Source organism: Vicugna pacos, chromosome 4 (genome assembly GCF_048564905.1).
Source record: "Vicugna pacos chromosome 4, VicPac4, whole genome shotgun sequence".
NCBI lineage: Eukaryota > Metazoa > Chordata > Mammalia > Artiodactyla > Camelidae > Vicugna > Vicugna pacos.
Window position 1 is genome coordinate 22951816 of NC_132990.1, and position 19715 is coordinate 22971530.

At 34.4% G+C, this 19715-nt stretch overlaps 1 protein-coding gene across 2 annotated transcripts in view; it reads right to left on the reverse strand.

The window, feature by feature from the left end:
* The window catches only part of CNTLN (centlein), a 245958-nt gene that overhangs the window by 103856 nt on the left and 122387 nt on the right, over positions 1–19715 (reverse strand). For both annotated transcript variants that reach the window (XM_006208273.4, XM_072959367.1), the window contains exons 11-13: positions 17495–17616; positions 16030–16149; positions 4890–4990 (exon numbers count right to left, since the gene is read on the reverse strand). In XM_006208273.4, coding sequence (XP_006208335.1) covers positions 4890–4990; positions 16030–16149; positions 17495–17616 — 343 coding nt within the window. The remainder of the gene's footprint in view (positions 1–4889; positions 4991–16029; positions 16150–17494; positions 17617–19715) is intronic.

Below are 19715 nucleotides of genomic sequence, written 5' to 3' on the forward strand. Positions count from 1 at the left end.
ACAATGTGACAAGGAGTGGGGACTAAGCATTCGCTCAGTTTGGGCTGGGGAGAGTAAAGGGGCAGTTGTGGGAAACCCAGCAGCTGCTAGATTAGTCTTCTCTCCTCCTTGCCTCAAGAGCAAGGCAGCCCATGAGTTCCTTAAGAGTAGAGTCCAGACTTCCAACAGCCCCCCTGTTAGTCCCAGTGATCCTCCAAATAACCAAGGGAACTTGTCTCTGCCATGCACTCTCCAGGACTTAGGTGCCTTATCTGTGGCTCTCACTGTTCACTTCCTAGGGTGGGTATCTGTCCTTGAATTATCTGTTTTCTTCTGAGTCACCTCCAAGGGTCACAGGTTCCAAACCAGTCACTTTTCTTCCCTTCCTATCCAATCACATGTGCTTCTTTCTAACAACCTTGATTGCACAGGAGTCTTTCTTCCAGATTCCAGTTAATTTTCAGTGAAGATTATTCCACATGTAGATGTATCTTTGATCTGTCTGTGGGAGAAGGTGAGCTCCACATCCTCTTACTCCAACATCTTGATCTGACTCCCCTCACCAAAAACAATTTAAACCAGAAAATAGTAAATTTTTTAAAGTACCATAAGAAAAAAAAAAAACCTGCCAATGCTGAATTTTATATTTAGTGAGAATATCTTTGAAAAATGAAGATAAAATAGAGATTTGTTTTTTTAAGTACATAGAAGTTGAAAGAATTCAGCACCAGCAGATGTCACCAGTAGATTAAAGAGAATCCTTTAGGAAAAAAGAAAACAATATCAAATGTAAATCTGAATCTACAGAAAGGAAGGAAGCATAGTAGAAATGGTTCTCAGGAGAGAAAGATGAGAGACATCTATGCTGATTATATCTGAGACTCCAAGCTAAATCCAGATAACAATTTGAATACCTGGGATACCAGTGTTTCAGAAACCAATGAAGGAGACAATATGAACTCTCCTCCTCCCAAGGTCACACTGAGTCTACAGCTATATAGGAAACAATTCCCTCTTAAAAAACCCTAAAGGCTGGCTGAGCAATTATTACACATCAGGTAAATGAGAAGAAAACCACACAGAAGTAGAGAGGAGAGGCCAAGATACAATCTCACCATAAACCCTTATGCCAGCATGGCAATTAACAACCAGGAGAAAACTCAAAACCCAGAGCTTCTCTCCAAGTAGAAAAGGGTTTGAACTCCACTTTGGGAATCTCAACTTTTAGGACCTGTACCTAAGAGATAAGTCCCCCAAATATCTAACTTTGAAAATCAATGGGGCTCTTATCTCGAGACCCACCAGACTATAGTGATCCGTGTAGGCTCATGCACTCAGGTGTACCCATCCCAGGGCTTAGCTAAGAGGCAGCCAATCATGCCGACCTGCACTTATTTTAAAGTGCTGGCCTGACAGACAGGCGTCTAATTTAAAAAACACATCTAGGAGCCTGCTGGAACACTCTATGGGGACAAAGACTGATGAGTATCATCTTTGCACCCTCCCTTCGCCACCCTTCAGAGGACCAATATCTCCCAGGAGAGAGCTTTATATGCATTTGGTGCCCTGATTTTTATGGCTACCACCCAGGAGATGCCTCCCAAAGGCTCTGAAGACCAGGGTAACTTGCATTCCCAATAAAATGGGACTGTGATAATTGGTGTCACCCAGAAAGAAGCACATACCTGTCTTTTACATCAATTTATGTGTCTGCTGCCATCGGACACTTCTACATCACCTATCTCTGGAGGCTAGTGGGGCTCACACTGTGAGTCCCATGGTACTGTACTAAATGGAGAAAGAGTCCTTTACCAGCAACAACCCCCAGGGCACAGCAACAGAAAGAGACCCAGGGGTGTGGTCTTTATGACTGCAGCCTGAGGGGCATGATTCTAATTGAATATGCATCTAGGGGCTGACTGTAATCCTTTCCAGAGGCCTTGGAAGATGGGCATCAAGTTTATAATCTCCCCCTGCCACACTCCAGAGCAAGAGTGTTTCCTAGAGGTAAGTACTACACACAGCTGGTGCCCTCATTTTAATATCTAGTGCCTTGGTCTTTATAGCAACCTAGAGGATGCCCCTTGATCACTTGGCTCTAGTAGCCAGAGGGTCTTCCATTCCTGGATCCCATGGAAGTATGGAAATTAGAGAAAAAGTTCTTGGCAGGCTGCCATCCCCAGGATAATGTGCAAACAGCAGGTCGAGGCACATCACCTAGCCTTTCTGTAAAGAACTCTGCATGTCCTGGAGCTCTGGTCTGAGATTGGGAACACGTCCAGTGGACTACAAAACTGCTGTCAAGGAACATTGTCTATGGACGCCATCTTGGTACTCCCCTTCTGCCTTGCTCCAGCTCGCTAGTGTCTCCCAAAGTAGAGCCAAGACAGTTGTCTGGAACCCTGATTTTTATCCTAGCTCTCCCAGGGAAACCTCCAGATTGCCTAGCCAGTGGAACTTACACTTGTGGTCCCACATGACTATACATATTTGCATACTTTTAAAGCTGTTGCATAAGCATCTAGTCTACATGGCCTGAATCTAGGTGCTCAGAACCTCCCCTTAAGGACACTGACAGATCTTGGCACACCCTAAATGACTGGAAGCTCTTAAAAATATAATAGGCTGCTTGAACATGTAAGTCAATAAAGTTAGAACATTCCCTCTCACCATACACAAAAATAAACTCAAATGGCTTAAAGACTGAAATATAAGACAAGACTCTGAAAAGAAAACACAGGCAAAACATTCTCTGAAATAAATCTTAGCAACGTTCTCCTAGGACAGTTTACCCAGGCAATAGGAATAAAAGCAAAAATAAACAAATGGGACCTAATTAAACTTATAAGCTTTTGCACAGCAAAGGAAACCAGAAGCAAAACAAAATGACAACCTAGGGAATGGGAGAAAATATTTGCAAATGATGCGACTGACAAAGGTTAAATTTCTAGAGTATGTAAACAGCCCACACAACTTAGTAACAAAAAAACAAACAACCCAATCAAAAAATGGGCAGAAGACTTAAAAAGACATCTCTTCAAAGAAGACATCCAGAAGGCCAACAGGCACATGAATAGATGCTCAATATCACTAATTATTAGAAAAATGCAAATCGAAACTACAATAAGGTATCACCTCACATCAGTCAGAATGGCCATCATTAAAAAAGTCTACAAATAATAAATACTAGAGAGAGTGTGGAGAAAAAGGAACCCTCCTATACTGTTGGTGGGAGTGTAAATAGCTGCAGCCACTATGAAAGCCAGTACGGTGGTTCTGTTAAAATACTAAAAATAGACTTATATGACCCAGCAATACCACTCCTGGGCATATATCCAGAGAAAACTATAATTTGAAAGATGCACGCACCCCAGTGTTCACAGCAGCACTGTTTACAATAGCCAAGACATGGAAACAACCTAAATATATATCAACAGATGACTGGAGAAAGATGTGGTGTACACACACACACACACACACACACACACACAGAGGAATACTATTCAGCCATAAAAAGAATGAAACAATGCCATTTGCAGCAACATGGATGGACCTAAAGATTATCATATTGAATTAAGTAAGACAGACAGAGAAAGACAAATATCATATGATATCACTTATATGTAGAATGTAAAAAAATGATAAAAATTCTATTTACAAACCAAAAACAGACTCACGGACATAGAAAACAAACTATGGTTACAAAGGGTAAAGTGCAGGGAGGGATAAATTAGAGGTTGAGGATTAACAGATATAAATTACTATATATGAAATAGATAAACAACAAGGACCTAATGTATAGCACAGGGAATTATATTCAATTTCCTGTGAGAACATAATGGAAAGAAATCTGAACGTAAAAAATTTATATGTATGTATATGTATAATTGAATCACTTCGCTGTATACTTGAAACCAACATTCTAAATCAACTACACTTCAATAAAAAAATTTTTAAAAAAAGAAAAAGGAAAAAGCTAATGTTTCAAATCTGACTATTACCTATTTCAAATACCCATAACTTACCACAAGAGAAACCTAGCATTACAAAGATTCGATTGCTTGGGTTATAGCCATTTGCTACAGACCTCAGGGATAATTTACATGTTTTGGTTGCTTTGAAATATTACTTGTAAGATTTGGAAATCATTTTAAGGTAACAGTCACATAAACAACTCTGGTTTGCTAAAAGAATTGTGAATATATTAAATATGTTCATTAAGAGTAAAAGAAAAGATTAAAAAACCCACAATATGATATTATCTTACACCTTTCAGAATGACTATTATCAAAAAGACGAGAAGTAACAAATCTTGGTAAGGATGTGAAGAGAAGAGAACTCTTGCACTCTGCTGGTGAGAATGTAAATCAGTACAGCCACTATGCAAAATAACATGGAGTTCATCAAAACATTTAAAATACAACTACCAATATGATCCAGAAATTCCACTTCTGGGTATTTATGCAAAGAAAAGGAAAACATTAACTCAAAAGGATGTATGTACCCCAGTGTTCACTGCAGCAATATTCCAGATAACGTGACCATATGACTTCCAGAAAAATGTAATGTCATATGAAAATGAAGTATTGATAGTGAGTATAATCCCTTGTATTATCTATAAAACTTTGAACAAACATAACGAGTAAAACTTTATCAATGAATAATGAAAACGAATAGTTTTCTCCTTATCAAATATCTCTTTAAAATTTTTAATAAACTATAAAACTAACTTTCAGGTGTTCTATTTGATTTTCTCATAAGAGGTGAAAATGTTAAAGAGATATGAATGAGTAAAGCAGTGGAAAGAGGGGGAACAGGGTAAGATTCTTAGAAGAAACTGAAAATAAAATATAAAGAACTGGATAGTTTTATATTGCCTCCATTAAATATTTATTGCCATAAAAAATTACCTTCTTTTCTCTCTGCTATAATTGTATTCAATTCCTGTATCGTTGCTTTATCAACAGACATATGTACTTTAAGTTTATCCAATTCTTCTTGAAGATTCATCCTATAAATTAGCACAGTAAACAACTATTTAAATGCATAAGTTAAGGAATAATGTAACAAATATACAAAGGCAGCAAAAATATTTTAAAATATATGAATTAGACAGTAGTAAAATAAAAGCAAAAGTATATTAATATTATCAAATCCTAACAATTAAAACTGAATTTTAATGAGGATCTGGAAAGTAAAATGTTTCAAGTCATTTTCAACTTTTTCTAAGTAAACATGCTAAATACTTAAAGCATAAACTATATAATTTAAGAAATCATATATTGAGGTACCAGCCTATTTGTTAACACACAGATATGCTATGTAAAATAAAAAATATTAATACATACTATTCAAAGCAAAGAGAGTAAATCTCTAGATGCCAAGTAAAGACAGAGAAACATTACTAGCAAAATGGAACTGAGCTACCATGATGAGAGACTGGTATCAAATACTGCCCATGGAGACCTGAGACTCTGAGACCTGAGTGGAGATGTAAGTTTATGTGCAACGCCTTTCATGGCTGAGAAACAAAACTGGGCTAACTGTAGGAGGCTGGGAGGCACAATTTTGCCTAATGAAAACCTCAGTATCTGAGCTTATTTAGCTGAAGTTCCATTAAAAAGAGCCATCCTGCCCTAATCTTAGGGCAAGACAAGGTCAACCCTGTGAACTCAGAATCCTAAGCCTATATTACCAATTTCAAACTAGAGCCAACATTGGCAGAGACCTGAAGAGTTGACAGCAATGTGAAAACTGGTTTATGGCCAGTGTACAGGCACATACAATCATTCGCTGCAGAGAGGCTTCTATGATTGAGAGAATGGACTGTATAAAAACCACCACAGAAAATAATTCTCAAAGAAGTCAACTTTGCAAATAAGAATAAATGTATGAATAAGTTCAAAGCCATGAATAACAGCCAATATACACCCCATTCAAAATGAGAGAACGCACAGCAATGGAAGAGGAATAAAAGAGTAATTCAAAATGAGTTTTTATAAAATTGGAGTTCTTAAAATGTTGGAAAAAAGAAAAAGAGGTGACAAACATACATTAAAAAAGACAGGGGTTTATGAAACAAGAGCAGACAAATAAGAAAAAGAGCCAAATAATATATCTGTAAATGCTAAATAAATCTGAAGTTAGTAATAACAACATAACTAGAATTTAAAACTCAGTGTGTAAGTTAAATAGCACACAGATAAAGCTAATGAAAATTGGTAAACTCAGAAAGAACACAAAGATACAAAGAGAAGGAAAATAGCAACAATCTATAGTGTGTTGGAATGAGAAGGCCAGAAAGTATCTAACAAAAATTATTCTGAGAGATTGAGAAATGGGGAGAAGACAATATTCAACATGCAATGTCTGAAGCTTGAGAACTGATCAAAACTATGAATTAACAGATTAAGAAAGCATTAAAAATTGCAAATAGCATTTACAAAACTATATTCACACTTAGAAATATAGTGAAACTAAAGGACACCAAAGAAAAACAGACAATTTTAAATTCAAAAGATTGAAAAAAAAAACCAATTAACAAGCAAAGAACTTAGGAATGACAGTAGAGTTTGGATATCAACAAGAAAAGCCAGAAGGAGAATAAGTAACATTCTCCACATTCCATACTTTACTATCTATAGATCCTAGATGAAAGAAATATTAAAGAATGAATTAGAGGAAAAAGAATTAACTCAAAAGCTATGAGGGAATGATGATGAAAGACATTTGTAAATGTGTACATGAACTAAGCAAACATTTATTATGTAAAGCAATCGTAGCAATATCTAAGTGAAGGTAGAGATAAAATTAGGTAGAACTAAAGGTCTGAACATAATGATGTATGTTGAAAGAAAGAGTTAAAGCATTTAAGATCTTTGTATGCTAAAAGAGGGTAGAGGTATACTGATGAACTTTAGACAGTCAAATAATATATGTTATAATTTCACAAAAAATTTAAAGAATGAAAAACAAATACAAACTTTTAAGTCAAAGGAGATCAAAAAAGAAATCAAAACATAATCAAATTGAAGGCAAGAAAAGGATTATTCAAAGGAGCATAAACAATAAAATTACACTGAGGAATTAATATTAAAAATAACGATAATCATTACATAATGGTCAAAGGAATGATTTACCAGGAAGATATAACAGTAGTTCTAAACTTTAATGTACTCAAGAAAATAAGAGATACAATTCTTAGAATAATTCAAATAAAAAGTTATATAAAGTGAGGAAAAAAAAGTATTATCTGCTTTCCCTCACTCAGTTTACTTCTTGAAAAAAATGATGTTTACAGTTTGTATACTTAAACACATTCATAAAGATTTTAAAAATTAGGATCTTATGATACACATTTGCAGCTTCTCAGGTTACAGCTTGATGGGAAGGGCACACACACATACAAACATATATAGCCATCCACACAGTGATTAAGCTTAAATTATATGGTTGCTTTGTTTGGCTAAGAACATGGAACATAATGTACATATAGAACATAAGATGGCCCCACAAAGAAAAAGCAGATGTAACTCTTATCATCTTACTTTTTCTTGGCTCTCAGATCACTAATCCAGTAGAACACAGGGCTATAGTTGTTGGAAACATTATTTCATGTTCTTTAGAGGTATTCTATGCCTACAGCTTGTTTGTGCCTTTTTTTTTTAAGAATTCACACAGTTCCTACTTTTAATACAGAGCATTTATAAACATTAGGGACAACTTTGTTCTTGAATCAAACTATGCACCAACAAACCACATCTTAATGGGTATTTGGGGAAGGCGCTGACAGAGACAGTGCCCAGGTTTCTCTAAGCAAGATAAACACTGGCTATCTACTGACTCTGATTTATTACCCATTTTTTCTGGTGTTTCAGATACTCTGGTATGAGAACCACAATTCAAAATCTGCCTTACAGTGGACAAATTATTTGAGATGATTGTATTCAGACAGTGGACAATAGGTCACAGAGAACTGTGATCCCTGAAAGAAAGGAAATGGACAAAGAGACCTAACAACAGTCCAGGTTTCTGCCAGGAGGAACTTGCCAGACCATGATGCAGGGGGAGAGAGTCTTCAATGAGCTGAAGGAAATGAGACTGGAGTTTGGGAAGGCTGAAATGTTTGGAATTTGTGAAGCACAGAGGAGGAAGCTACAAAGAGAAGGAGCTGCAGAAATCAGCTTTAAGAATTGGAGTTTGTGGCTGAATATTTTGTAGCACATGCATAGTATGAAACTCAACAAGGCAAGCAGAGAACAACCAGAACTATAAATGGAACTATTCTCACAGCTCTCACAGGACTGGAAGACATGTGAATTCCAACCAGTTAGAGAGGAGGATCTTGTTGAACACTAGGGGCACCCAATAAGGAACCCAAAAGGGTCATTCTGATGAACTGGGATAAAAAAGGCTCTGGTAAATGATGATCTAAACTTGTGCTAACAATTGTTTTAAAAAATCTGAAAATACTTAAACTGAAGTTTTTAAAATACTTCTCTCAGTAATCAACACCCAAAATGGATGGAAGTCAGTAAGGACATAGAATATTTGAAAGGCACTATGAAAAACCTTGACTTAATAGACATTTATAAAACATTCTGCCCAATAATACCAGGATACACACTCTTTTCAAGTGCTATGGAACTTTCACCAAGATAAAACCAAATGCTGGACCATACACCATTTACTCCAGTGAAATATCTGTCAATAGATACAAAATAATGTTTTTCCCTTAGCCAAGAATCTTGTTAACTGTACAGCAAAATACAATGAAAATACAACAAAATTATTATTATATTCTACCAAAAGATAGAAACAACCCAGATATCTATCAACAGATGAATGGATAAACAAAATGTGGTATATACAAACAATGTAATGCTATTCAGCCTTAAAAAGAAATTCTGCTATAAAATGGAAAAAATCTAAAAGACATTATAACAAATGAAATAAGCCAGACACAAAAATAAAAGCATTGCATGATTCCACTTATATGGGGTATTTAGACTAGGCAAATTCATAGAGACAGAAAAGAGAAAGAGATAGGGGCTGAGGGAAGGGGGAAATAGGGGATTATTATTTAATGGGTACAGAGTACAGAGTTACAATTTGAGAAGATGGAAAAAGTTCTGGAGATGGATGGTGGGGAGGTAAAACAACAGCGTAAGTGTATTTAATGGTAATGAACTGTATACCTAAAAATGGTTACAATGGTAAATTTTATGTTTTGTGTTCTTTACCACAATAAAAATATATTCTATCTCCTATGATTTAGGTTGATTGTGCAGGACACAAAAATATAAACCATTTCTATATTTTAACCAGATGGGAGGGCAGGAAAGAGAAAGAATGGGAAAAAAACCAAAAAGGATTGGGAAAAACATAAACATGGAGAAGCATAGAAGAGATTTATCTTTGTATTAATCAAAGTTTGTAACTGTATATCTGCACTCACTGATTATTGTTTGTTTTCTCCAATAAACTGAAGTGCTGTGAGGACTAGAGCCATGCGTCCTCTGCTCAGTGTTTTACTTCCAGTGCCCAGTATATTTATTGAATCAATGAATGAAATTACAAACAATACAAAGGGTCACATGGATTCAGTAATATGTAACTAATATTATAAAACTCCTTAGTTTAAAGGCCTTTTAAAAATATATTATTTACATAATTATAATTGGTTTACTTGTTTCCAGGACCCACTACTTTGAACAGCGTTATGAGTGAATTCTTATAGGCCTCAAGTTGCATCGTACTCTAAAGTATTCTAGAGATACAAAAGAGGAATATAATGGGCCCTAGGCTTTGGGGCTCTAACTCAGCAATGAATTAGGTTTTATGCTAATCTTGTCCTGAAACGTCTCACTCTTACCAAGGAATGCTTAGTAGATGAGTTTAATTCCTATGAGTTCAATCTCAGTGGGTGAATTTCTTATTCCTGATTTTCAATCATAAAGTAGCTGAGATAACACTTGTTGCCACAGAGCCCTGAAATCTGCTGCCTTTCAACAGCCTGGGATAACTTGTACAACAATTGAGAGCACTAATATACAAGAACCTATATTCTCTTTTACCCCTGGCTTATGATAGCCCGTGCTATTTCATGTTGAACTCAAGAATAGATGCATTTAAGTTCTCATCTTGTTAATTCACTTCATTAACTCTTACATGTGATCAAATAGCCTCTTTGTCAAAGCTATAAAAAATAATACATGGGGCAACTGGATATTCACATGGAAAATAATGAAGTTGGATCCCTACTTTACACCATGTAAAAAATTAACTAAAAATGGACCAAATATCTAAACACGAGTTAAAACTATAAAAGACTTTAGAAGAAAACATGGGGGGTAAATCTTCATGAATTTGGATTTGGTGATGACCATATAGATATGACAGCAAAAGCATAAGGAAAAGAAGGAAAAAAAAATAGATCAACTGGACTTCATCAAAATTAAAACTTCCCTGCATCAAAAGAACTATCAAGAAAGTGAGGACACAACCTACAGAATGGGAGAGAATATTTGCAAATATCTGGTAACTGGACTATGTAAAGAGTTCTTACAGTGAAAGAACAGAAAGACAAGCAATTCAATTTTAAAAATGGGTAAAAAAAATTTGACTAGATGTTTATCCAAAGAATGGATATGTAAAAACATACAAAGATGCTCATTAGACATTAAGAAAAATGTAAATCAATACCACGAGATATTACTTGACACTCACGAGGAAAGCCATAATAGGAAGAAAGAAAGAAGGAAGGAAGGAAAGAAGGGAGGAAGAGAGGGAGGAAGGAGAGGGACGGAGGGAGGAAAAAAGGAAATGACAAGAGCAGACAAGGCTATGGGGTAAGTGGAACTTTCACAGATTGCAGGAGTGAATGTAAAATGTTGCAGACACTTTGAAAACAGTTTGGCAGTTCCTCAAAAAGTTAAACATAAATTTATCCTATGAGCCAGCAATGAATGAATAAATGAATTGTGGTATGTAAATACATATAATGGGATATTATTCAGCTATAAAAAGAAATGAAGCACTGACACACACTACAATACATATGAAACTTGAAAACATCATGCTAAGTGAAAGATGCCAGACACAAAAGGTCACATGATTTTATTTATATGAAATATTCAGAATAGGTAAATCCATAAGGACAGAAAACAGATTAGTGGTTGCCAGGAGTTGGAGGAAGGGGAAAATGGGATGGGGAATGACTGCTTGATGGATATGGAGTCTCTTTTGGGGGTGGTGAAAATGCTTTGGGTTACACAAAGACCATGACTGTACAACAAGTTAAATGCACTAAATGCAATTGAATTGTATGCTTTAAAATAAAAGTAATAAATAATTTGTACATTGTTAATGTTTACCCAAAGATACATTTGTTTTCAAAATATGTCATTATTAGCAGATTTTTTTTTTTAGGAATTGTATTTCCAACTCATATTAGAGAAATAAAGTTCCTAAAATCCTCATTTCTACATATGGAAAATATAATATTCTTGCTTAGGAAGGCAAGGGGTCTTGCTTTGCAGAAGAAAAAAATTAACAGAACTTTCCAACCATAATATTTTTATTTTAATTCCTCAAGCAATTATTATTGAATTTTAAGTATTCTTTGAAACTATGGCCTACATATATTTAATGTTTAACCCAAGAGAGACAAAAGTACTCCATCCTGGGCTATGCCATTGATCTATAGCATGTTTACTTTTTATCATTAAAAAATGATCAAAAGATCACTGAAATAAGAAGACCTTATCAAGTTATGATATAGAGGGTAAAATTCCCTACTTTCATAAAATAAAGTTGAAGTTTTTAATCGCACGTCTTAAACCCTTTGCCATTGACCCCCAACTCTAACGGCCTTCATTCACACATTCACTAATAAGAATTCTCAGTATCAACTGAGAAAAACATCAGTAATTCCTTGCCAATATTTTGCATTCTCATACTTACTTTCAGGTAAGAAAATAGTAAGATAGGAATGGTAAGAAAGGGGACAAGATCTTCAAGTGTATTATATAAAGAATTGTAATTTTATTTTAAGAGCAATGGAAAGATATTAAAGGCCTTTAAACAGGGAAGATATCTGCTCAGATTCATATTTTAAAAGATCACTCTGCAGCGCTGGGGAAGATATGATGATGGCCTGGATAAGGGCATTGATAATAAGAATGCAAAGGAATAGTATATGCTAGACATATTTGTGATATGGGGTCATTAAGATCTAGTGTGGACTATTTTACAAGGAGGTCAGATAGAGAGACAATCAATTATAATTCCCTAGGTTTCTGGAGGAACTGGAGAAATCATAATGCCATTGTCCCTGTTTTGTGCCAGTACTATTTCCTTATTACAGTTCTTATCATACATTTGCTTGTTATCCCTGATAAGGTGTGAGATTCTGATAAAAAGGGTGGCATATTATTTCTCCCTGTGTACCTGTGTCTAGCAGACTGCCTAGCTGCAGCATTTTATATAGGCTATGGATTAGTATCATAAGACCAAAATTACCCACCCACTGCAAGTTCCTGATTTCTTTAGCCGAGAAAACAGAAGACACACAGTGAATGTCTGCACACCTTCCCTTGACGTCTAGGGTTCCTATCAAGGATAAGCTGGACTTGCTGTGTAAGAAAAGCTTAATACACTGTGGCACCTGAGCCCCTTTTATAGTTTTATATTACTACTCAGAAAAAAATGTTCACAAATATTTTTACACTAATGTTTTTATTTAGGAGAATGTTAACATGTTTATTTAGCAGAATGTTAACTAACGTAAGTTTGTTGGTTCATAAATCTAATTTACTGTCAGTAAGGCAACATCCTCGACTAAGTGAAAAAGCTATGAGCTTATTAGCATTTCTAAAAGCTTTCCTTGCTTCTTTCTTTCGAATAAACAGTGGTTTCTCTTCATCAGCACACAGCAGGTGCTCCTAGAATAAACCTCATCAGAGTATGAAATTATTACTCTTCAGTACACCACCACACATTCAGTTCCCAACTTAGTGCCTATCTCTGAATGGTACTGTTTAAATACTGAATGGATAAATAAGTGAATAAATAAATGAATATTTGTTAGATAAATACTGAAGGAACTAGCCCATTTATTAGTTTATACATTACTAAGTTTTTAGTATTTTTAAAAAATATTAAGATATAATAAATAGATACATTTTATAAATCTAAATGAATTATTATAGGAACTATGTTCCATGCAAATTTCTCAAGTCCTCTGATTTCTATATTATAGGAGCAACAAATACCTTTGACCATACTCAATGGTAAAAACATTGTAATATAAGTCAGTGGTAGTATCACTTTTTTAATCCTATTTTAAAAACTGATTTAGAGTTGCCACACAATTTTTATCAGGATCTTGAAAAGTTAAGTCAACTTTAAAGACTGAATTGGAGTTAGAGTTGCCACACAGTTTTTTTTAATCAGGGTCTTGAAAAGTTAACTCAATTTTTAAGACTGAATTTGGAAGTACTATTCAAATTTGTTTTAAAAGTAGTTTTAGTAGACACCTTCTTTAATGTATTCTAGCCTTAAAACTGAAAGACAGTTTTTATTACATAAATAAGGATAAATCTTATTCCTTAAACAGTCTGACTATTACTAAACTGTATCCTACTATATGACACAAAAATAAGAGTGCCTGGTCTATAGAAAAACAAGCTGAAACTTCTAGTTCTTGATACGGAGTAGATATATTTGTCCCTATTCCTCCCACTAATTAATATAAAAATCCTGAACACAACACAGGAGGTCCCTTACTTAAACTGGTTTGACGATGATTTTTCAACTTTACAATGGTGCGAAAGCAATACGTATTCAGTAGAAACTGTAGTTAGAATTTTAAATTTTGATGTTTTTCCTGGGCTCGCAATATGCTGTATAATACTCCCTCATGATGCTGGGCAGCTACAGAGAGCCACAGCTCCCAACTAGTCATGCAATCACAAGGGTAAGCAGCCATTTACAACTCACAACCATTCTGTACCCATACAACCATTTTGTTTTTCACTTTCCGTACATTATGCAGTAAATTACATGAGGGATTTAGCACTTCATTATAAAATAGGCTTGTGTTAGATGAATTTGCCCAACTGTAGGCCAATGTAAGTATTCTGAGCACATTTAAGGTAGACTAGGCTAAGATATGATGTCAGGTGTATTAAGTGCATTTTTAACCTATGATATTTTAAACTTACGATGGGTTTATTGGGACATCATTAGTTGAGGAAGATCTGTACATAAAACAAATATAAGAAGACTCTGAAAGGCAGAGAGAAGAAGAAGGATAGGATAAGGACTTTAGGAGTAAATGAACAACAGAAGAACAACAACTCACAGTGGTTAAGTTCTCTGGCTTTCTCTTTTCCTCCTAAGTATCTCAAACTAAGTACTAGAGATATCCATGACCCAGAAATGCCAACAGACACAAGCAAAGTAAGTCTCAAGGAAAGTCTGATCTCTCAAGCCAAAGAACCAACAAAGGGACAGACTAGCAGGATAGAAATCTTATTGACAATAACCATCCCTACTCTAGCCATATACCACTGGGGAAAGGAAAAAAAAAAAAGCCTTGCTCAGTGAAGGCCAAGTGAGAACCATGGAGTTCCACCACCATCAAGTGGTAATGAGGAACTCCCTCACACTCTCTTCAATGTGATGTCAGCAGGGGTCAAGTTAGGAGAAAGTTAACGAAAATGTACTAAAATTTACTGTGATGGGTGTACAACTATTCAAATATACTAAAAACTACTCAATTATTCCTTTTATATGGTGAAGTATATGGCTTGTGAATTATGTCTCAACAAAGCTATCAAAAGTATCAGGGAATATTTCTAGGACAATCTATAAAATCTATAAAATAATTTGTGAGATAAGAGACTTCATTATTGGCATCAAACATTTAGTACTAGTAGTGTAGTGTACTTTACAAGGTAATTGGAATTATATATTTAAATCTGATATGATCATTTCCTCAAAAGTTTATCATTACATGGAAAAGGTAGTGATCTAAAGTTACACATGTTATTACATAGTATATAAAATAAGATTCTAATTTCTAGCTATGAAAATTCAATGATATTTAATTACATTATACCACATGATGCTATATTCTAGTAATCTAAAAGACATCCAGGCTTTCAAAAAGACTGCATGGCCTGAGTGTCAAAAATTAACTGTAAATGAAGAAATAGGTAAGTAGCAAAAGAGGCTAATTATGTTGGTCTAACTCCTTTTTGTTTCAAAAAAAAAAGTGTTCTTTCTTTGCCAAGCTGAATATAATAGCCTGTGAATTATAAGATCAAGGACACAAACTGTATGTTTTCTAAAATATGAGTATCCTTCATCAAGTTTTATACTTAGGGCAGCTAAAAGACCTCTGTGGAGGGATCAGCATTAAGCCCAAAGGACAGGCAGTGCACAGCAAGAAAGAAAGCAATTCCCTCGTGTCCTTTGCAGGTCACTACCAAGGACCATGTTAGCAGATCCATACCAGACCCTTAACAGGCAGTTCTGCTGCTACCAGTAATTAGCTTGGACAGCTCTGGCTCCAAGAGTAGCAGCAAGGCTACACCATAATGAGCTCAGCTGGGATTAGCAGGACAGGGCAGGGAACCAAGAGAGCTCAGGCATTCTGCATTGCGTATGTATCTAGGAGATCAAACAAGGATGGCTGGCTAGGTTATCCCCTCTCCACCTCATTCCAAAAATGAAGTACGGCAGTGTCTAAAATACAAGCTAATGAAGAGCGACACCTCCAACAGATGAGAGCCACATTAATTAACACAATCCCTAGATCATATTATACAGTTTCAGCTAGAGCTAGCAAATGTGCAACTTGTTATTGCATTATACATATATATATATTTTAAAACCCAGCCTCTTTTTTCTTAACTTTTATTGGCAAAAATCAGATTACTTTATTTTCCAAATTTTATAAGAAATTTCTCTCATGGCCTTTAAGACATAAAAATTTTCTCTCAAACATTTATCTAAGTCCACACTGTTAAAAAAGAAACTCACTTTTGAATCATTAGCTCCTGGTTCTCTCTTTTGAAATAGGCCAGTTCATTCCATACAGCATCAGAATCTTCTTGTTGAAGTTGTTGAGGATCTGCTCTCTTTATTTTCCTGATTTCCATCCTATTTTTAAAGTGAAGTTACTTTCTTACTTAATATGTTCAAAATGCAATAAAAACTCATTTATACATTCTCTAAAAATTTTAAATATCTATTGACCAAATTTCTAATTAAAGCTCACTATTTTACGAATTTCCTAAAACCTAAGTACACAGCAATTAAAATCCTTGATCATGTTATCCTAAAAAACCTAAACTGCTACTATGAGAAGCAAACTTCAAAGCAGACACACAGTATTTTTAGCTCTATTTCTCTCATTCATTCTACTAGTGATAAAACACTGTAGAACAGTCACAGTTTCCATAAAAGGATTATAAGTAATCAATACATCTGGAATTTGCTGCAACCAATCTGAATGTGGTTTATGTACTCTATCTTAAAACATGCATTAATCAGTGAATAGCGTAATATCAGATAGTTAGAAAGTAGTTTTCACACTTTTAGTGGCTACTAAAAAGTTAGGTGAGTAGAGGCTAAATCCAACTGCTTTACCAACAGGTCATATGAAATACTTTCCATTCTTCAAAGGAAAAATTTAGATGTGACAGTTATCTACAAAACATGCTAAATGATCTTTATGTTTTCATTTTCTGTACATAAAACAAACTCTTCATTTTATTTTGTAAAAGTGCTGTACTGGCCAATTTAGAAACAGTATTTCTCTATAGAAAAGACCAATGTGTATCATCAACATTGCCCTAAAGGATCCATCTGAAAAGATGAGAGGGTAGTAGATTTTCTGTACTCATTCAGTCCTTTGCCCTCTGTTGATACTGTTAACAGGGGAGCCACTTACGACTAACCAAGATCTGAACACCTGTTCAGAGCAATTGAACTGAGACCGCCAATTCATTCAGATAAGCTGCAGAACAAATGGATGGATAGTAAAGATTTTCAAATTGCATACTAGGTTGAAGTAGTTTTAAGGCAGTTAACTATATATGTGAATTTCGTATTTCTCATGCCTTTCAATTAAAACTTAAATACTCTTTGATTTATATATACTGTAACACCAATATTTTATTTATTTAAAGTAGTTTTTCAATCATATGGATAGGAACTATTTTTCCTTTAAGCTATATACTTGTATTAAGTTACTCTATAGATACCAAAATATAAATAATTCAATCGCCCATGCTAATGATTTCTGCAAACGATAGGAAAATCAAGTTATTGCTAGCATATTTTTGTTTTCATTTATTATATTCTCTATTCAAAAATCCTTGATAAAGATTTGACTACAAAATAATTTCTTCACAATCAAACAAAAGCCATTTAAGCACCTATATGATGCTATTCCATTCCATTTAATATTTAGGGAAATGCCTTTATGAGCTATGTAACTCACATGCCACTGCCTTCCTCCCACTGTTTTAATTGCTCTTTTACTGCTCTGTAGTTGGTCTGTAACATCTGTAGCCTTGCCTTGCGTTTTTCATGGGCATCTCTTAGCTCATCATTTTCCTGGCTCTGTAGAACACAAGAAAATCAAGTATAAAACTTTGAAGAAAGTATTAGTATAATGTTGTAAATAAAAGTTTACCCATCTAAACATGAAATTTGAAAGAAAAAATTGTGTAAATATGAATGAATTTGTAATACTTATTTAAGCAGAAGAAAAAGAATTCCTAGTCACAGAACAGTTTTGCTTGATAAATTTGAGGTACTCACTGCATTTTCAAAAAAATCTTAAGTAAATTCAAAACTTTGCCATCAAATTATTCTCATTCCTTTCCCTGTTGTTAATTGTATATATACACATATTTATGAATCAATCTTACATACCAAAAAATTTTTTTCAGCACCAGGAGTTGTCCATACATAAGACATGATTATTTTGTTAGCTATAAGCACACATATAATTAGGGTAAGCTCATAGTAAGACCAGTTCATTAGTTCACAGATTCATAAGTAGTTTGTTATAATGCACAAAGATTACATATGAGGAAGGAAATTAGTCTGGACCTATGTTAGAAGTGGCATAGTTAACATTTTGGGTTGAACCATAAGGAACTGAAATAGGAAAGCTGGGCTTAGTACTCTTGAAGAGGTTATAGAAAAGACAGTCTAAACATTACTAGGTTAAACAACCATAAGTTAATGACTTCTAAATGTTTTAAATAGGACATATGCATAAATCTTCATTTTCTACATAACAACAGAACGAACTTATAAAATAGGCCAAAGTTTCAGTCCTCAAGGGAGGTATTTATATTACTTACGAACTGTGTTTCTCAAAGTAAAATAAGTATTGAGTTTTTTTAACCTCTGATAATTTCAAATTTTCTTCTTAAACTCTTTTAATTTTCTGTATGAAAGAACTCGTATACTTTTTCAGTGGGGACAACTGGTACTCTTAAGATTATAGTGAGGTGAGAAGAGTAGGCACGTGGCAGGCAGAAAGACCTGAATTGCATCCCTGGAGCTTTCTCCTGTTAGCTGCATAATCTTAAGAACAGTATTTAAATTAATTTAATTTTTTACTGTAGAATATGGAAAAGAACACAGAAATTTATATTATGACAACTAAATTGAGTTAACATGTAGGCAAAGGCCCTGGCACTGTGCTTGCCCAACAGAGGCACAAAGCAAACCCGTTTTATTTTGTCCTCTTCCCAAGATTTAACACTGATGCCCTTATCATTCAGAAGCCAAATTTACTGTTACTATCTGTTTCTCATCCCAATAGTAACATAATACTTTATAGAGCCTACATTACTTTACTGCAATTCTACTTGTCTCAACAGTATGGATATTTTGTCATTTCACTTTGAACATATATCTAGCAGGATAACTTCAATAATTCTTTTAACTAGTTATTAAGAAGTATTTTTAGCCCTGTGTGTATCAAGTGGTCTGTATGCAATGTGAAAATACAAGTACTTGATGAAAATGGAATCACTTGACAAGAGCAATCAGAATAAATGTTATCCTAAAGAATTTCAGAAGATATACAAATCATGGTCACTGTACAGTTACTTGGTAAAAAGTAGTATGGTTTAATACTATGGTTAAAAATTCAATATACTGAATTCAAATTTGTTTGTTTCAACTGAAAAACCATATATTAAGACCCTATTACATGCATGGTGTTCAGTGCTGATATGAGTTCAAGTCCTGTTGCTAAAAGTTACTAAATTTTACCTTGATATAGCTACTTAAATCCAGTGTGTCTCAATTTCCACATTTTCAAAATAGAACCTATTTATATCTCTTCTTCTAAGACATAAAGAATGATTTAACTATGACCTTGACTTTTCCATACTGTTGGTAAACAACCCAACTTCTTTGGACAATAAACTTTCTACTCTTATGAATGTGAAATAAATCATTTAAATTAGCCAAATAGAAGAATGATAATTAATAATGCTATCTTGTCATAAATGAACCAAAGTTAACTATGTTTATTAGGATTCTTTATAAGCTAATAAAATTTATTATGAATTTAAGTAGGATATATTGTAAATGTATTAATAAAATAATTTAATTATTTATAAATTTACAGATATTAGAAAAGATTCATGTCAAAACATAATTTTAAAGTAATCTTACAAACTGACTACTTTGTT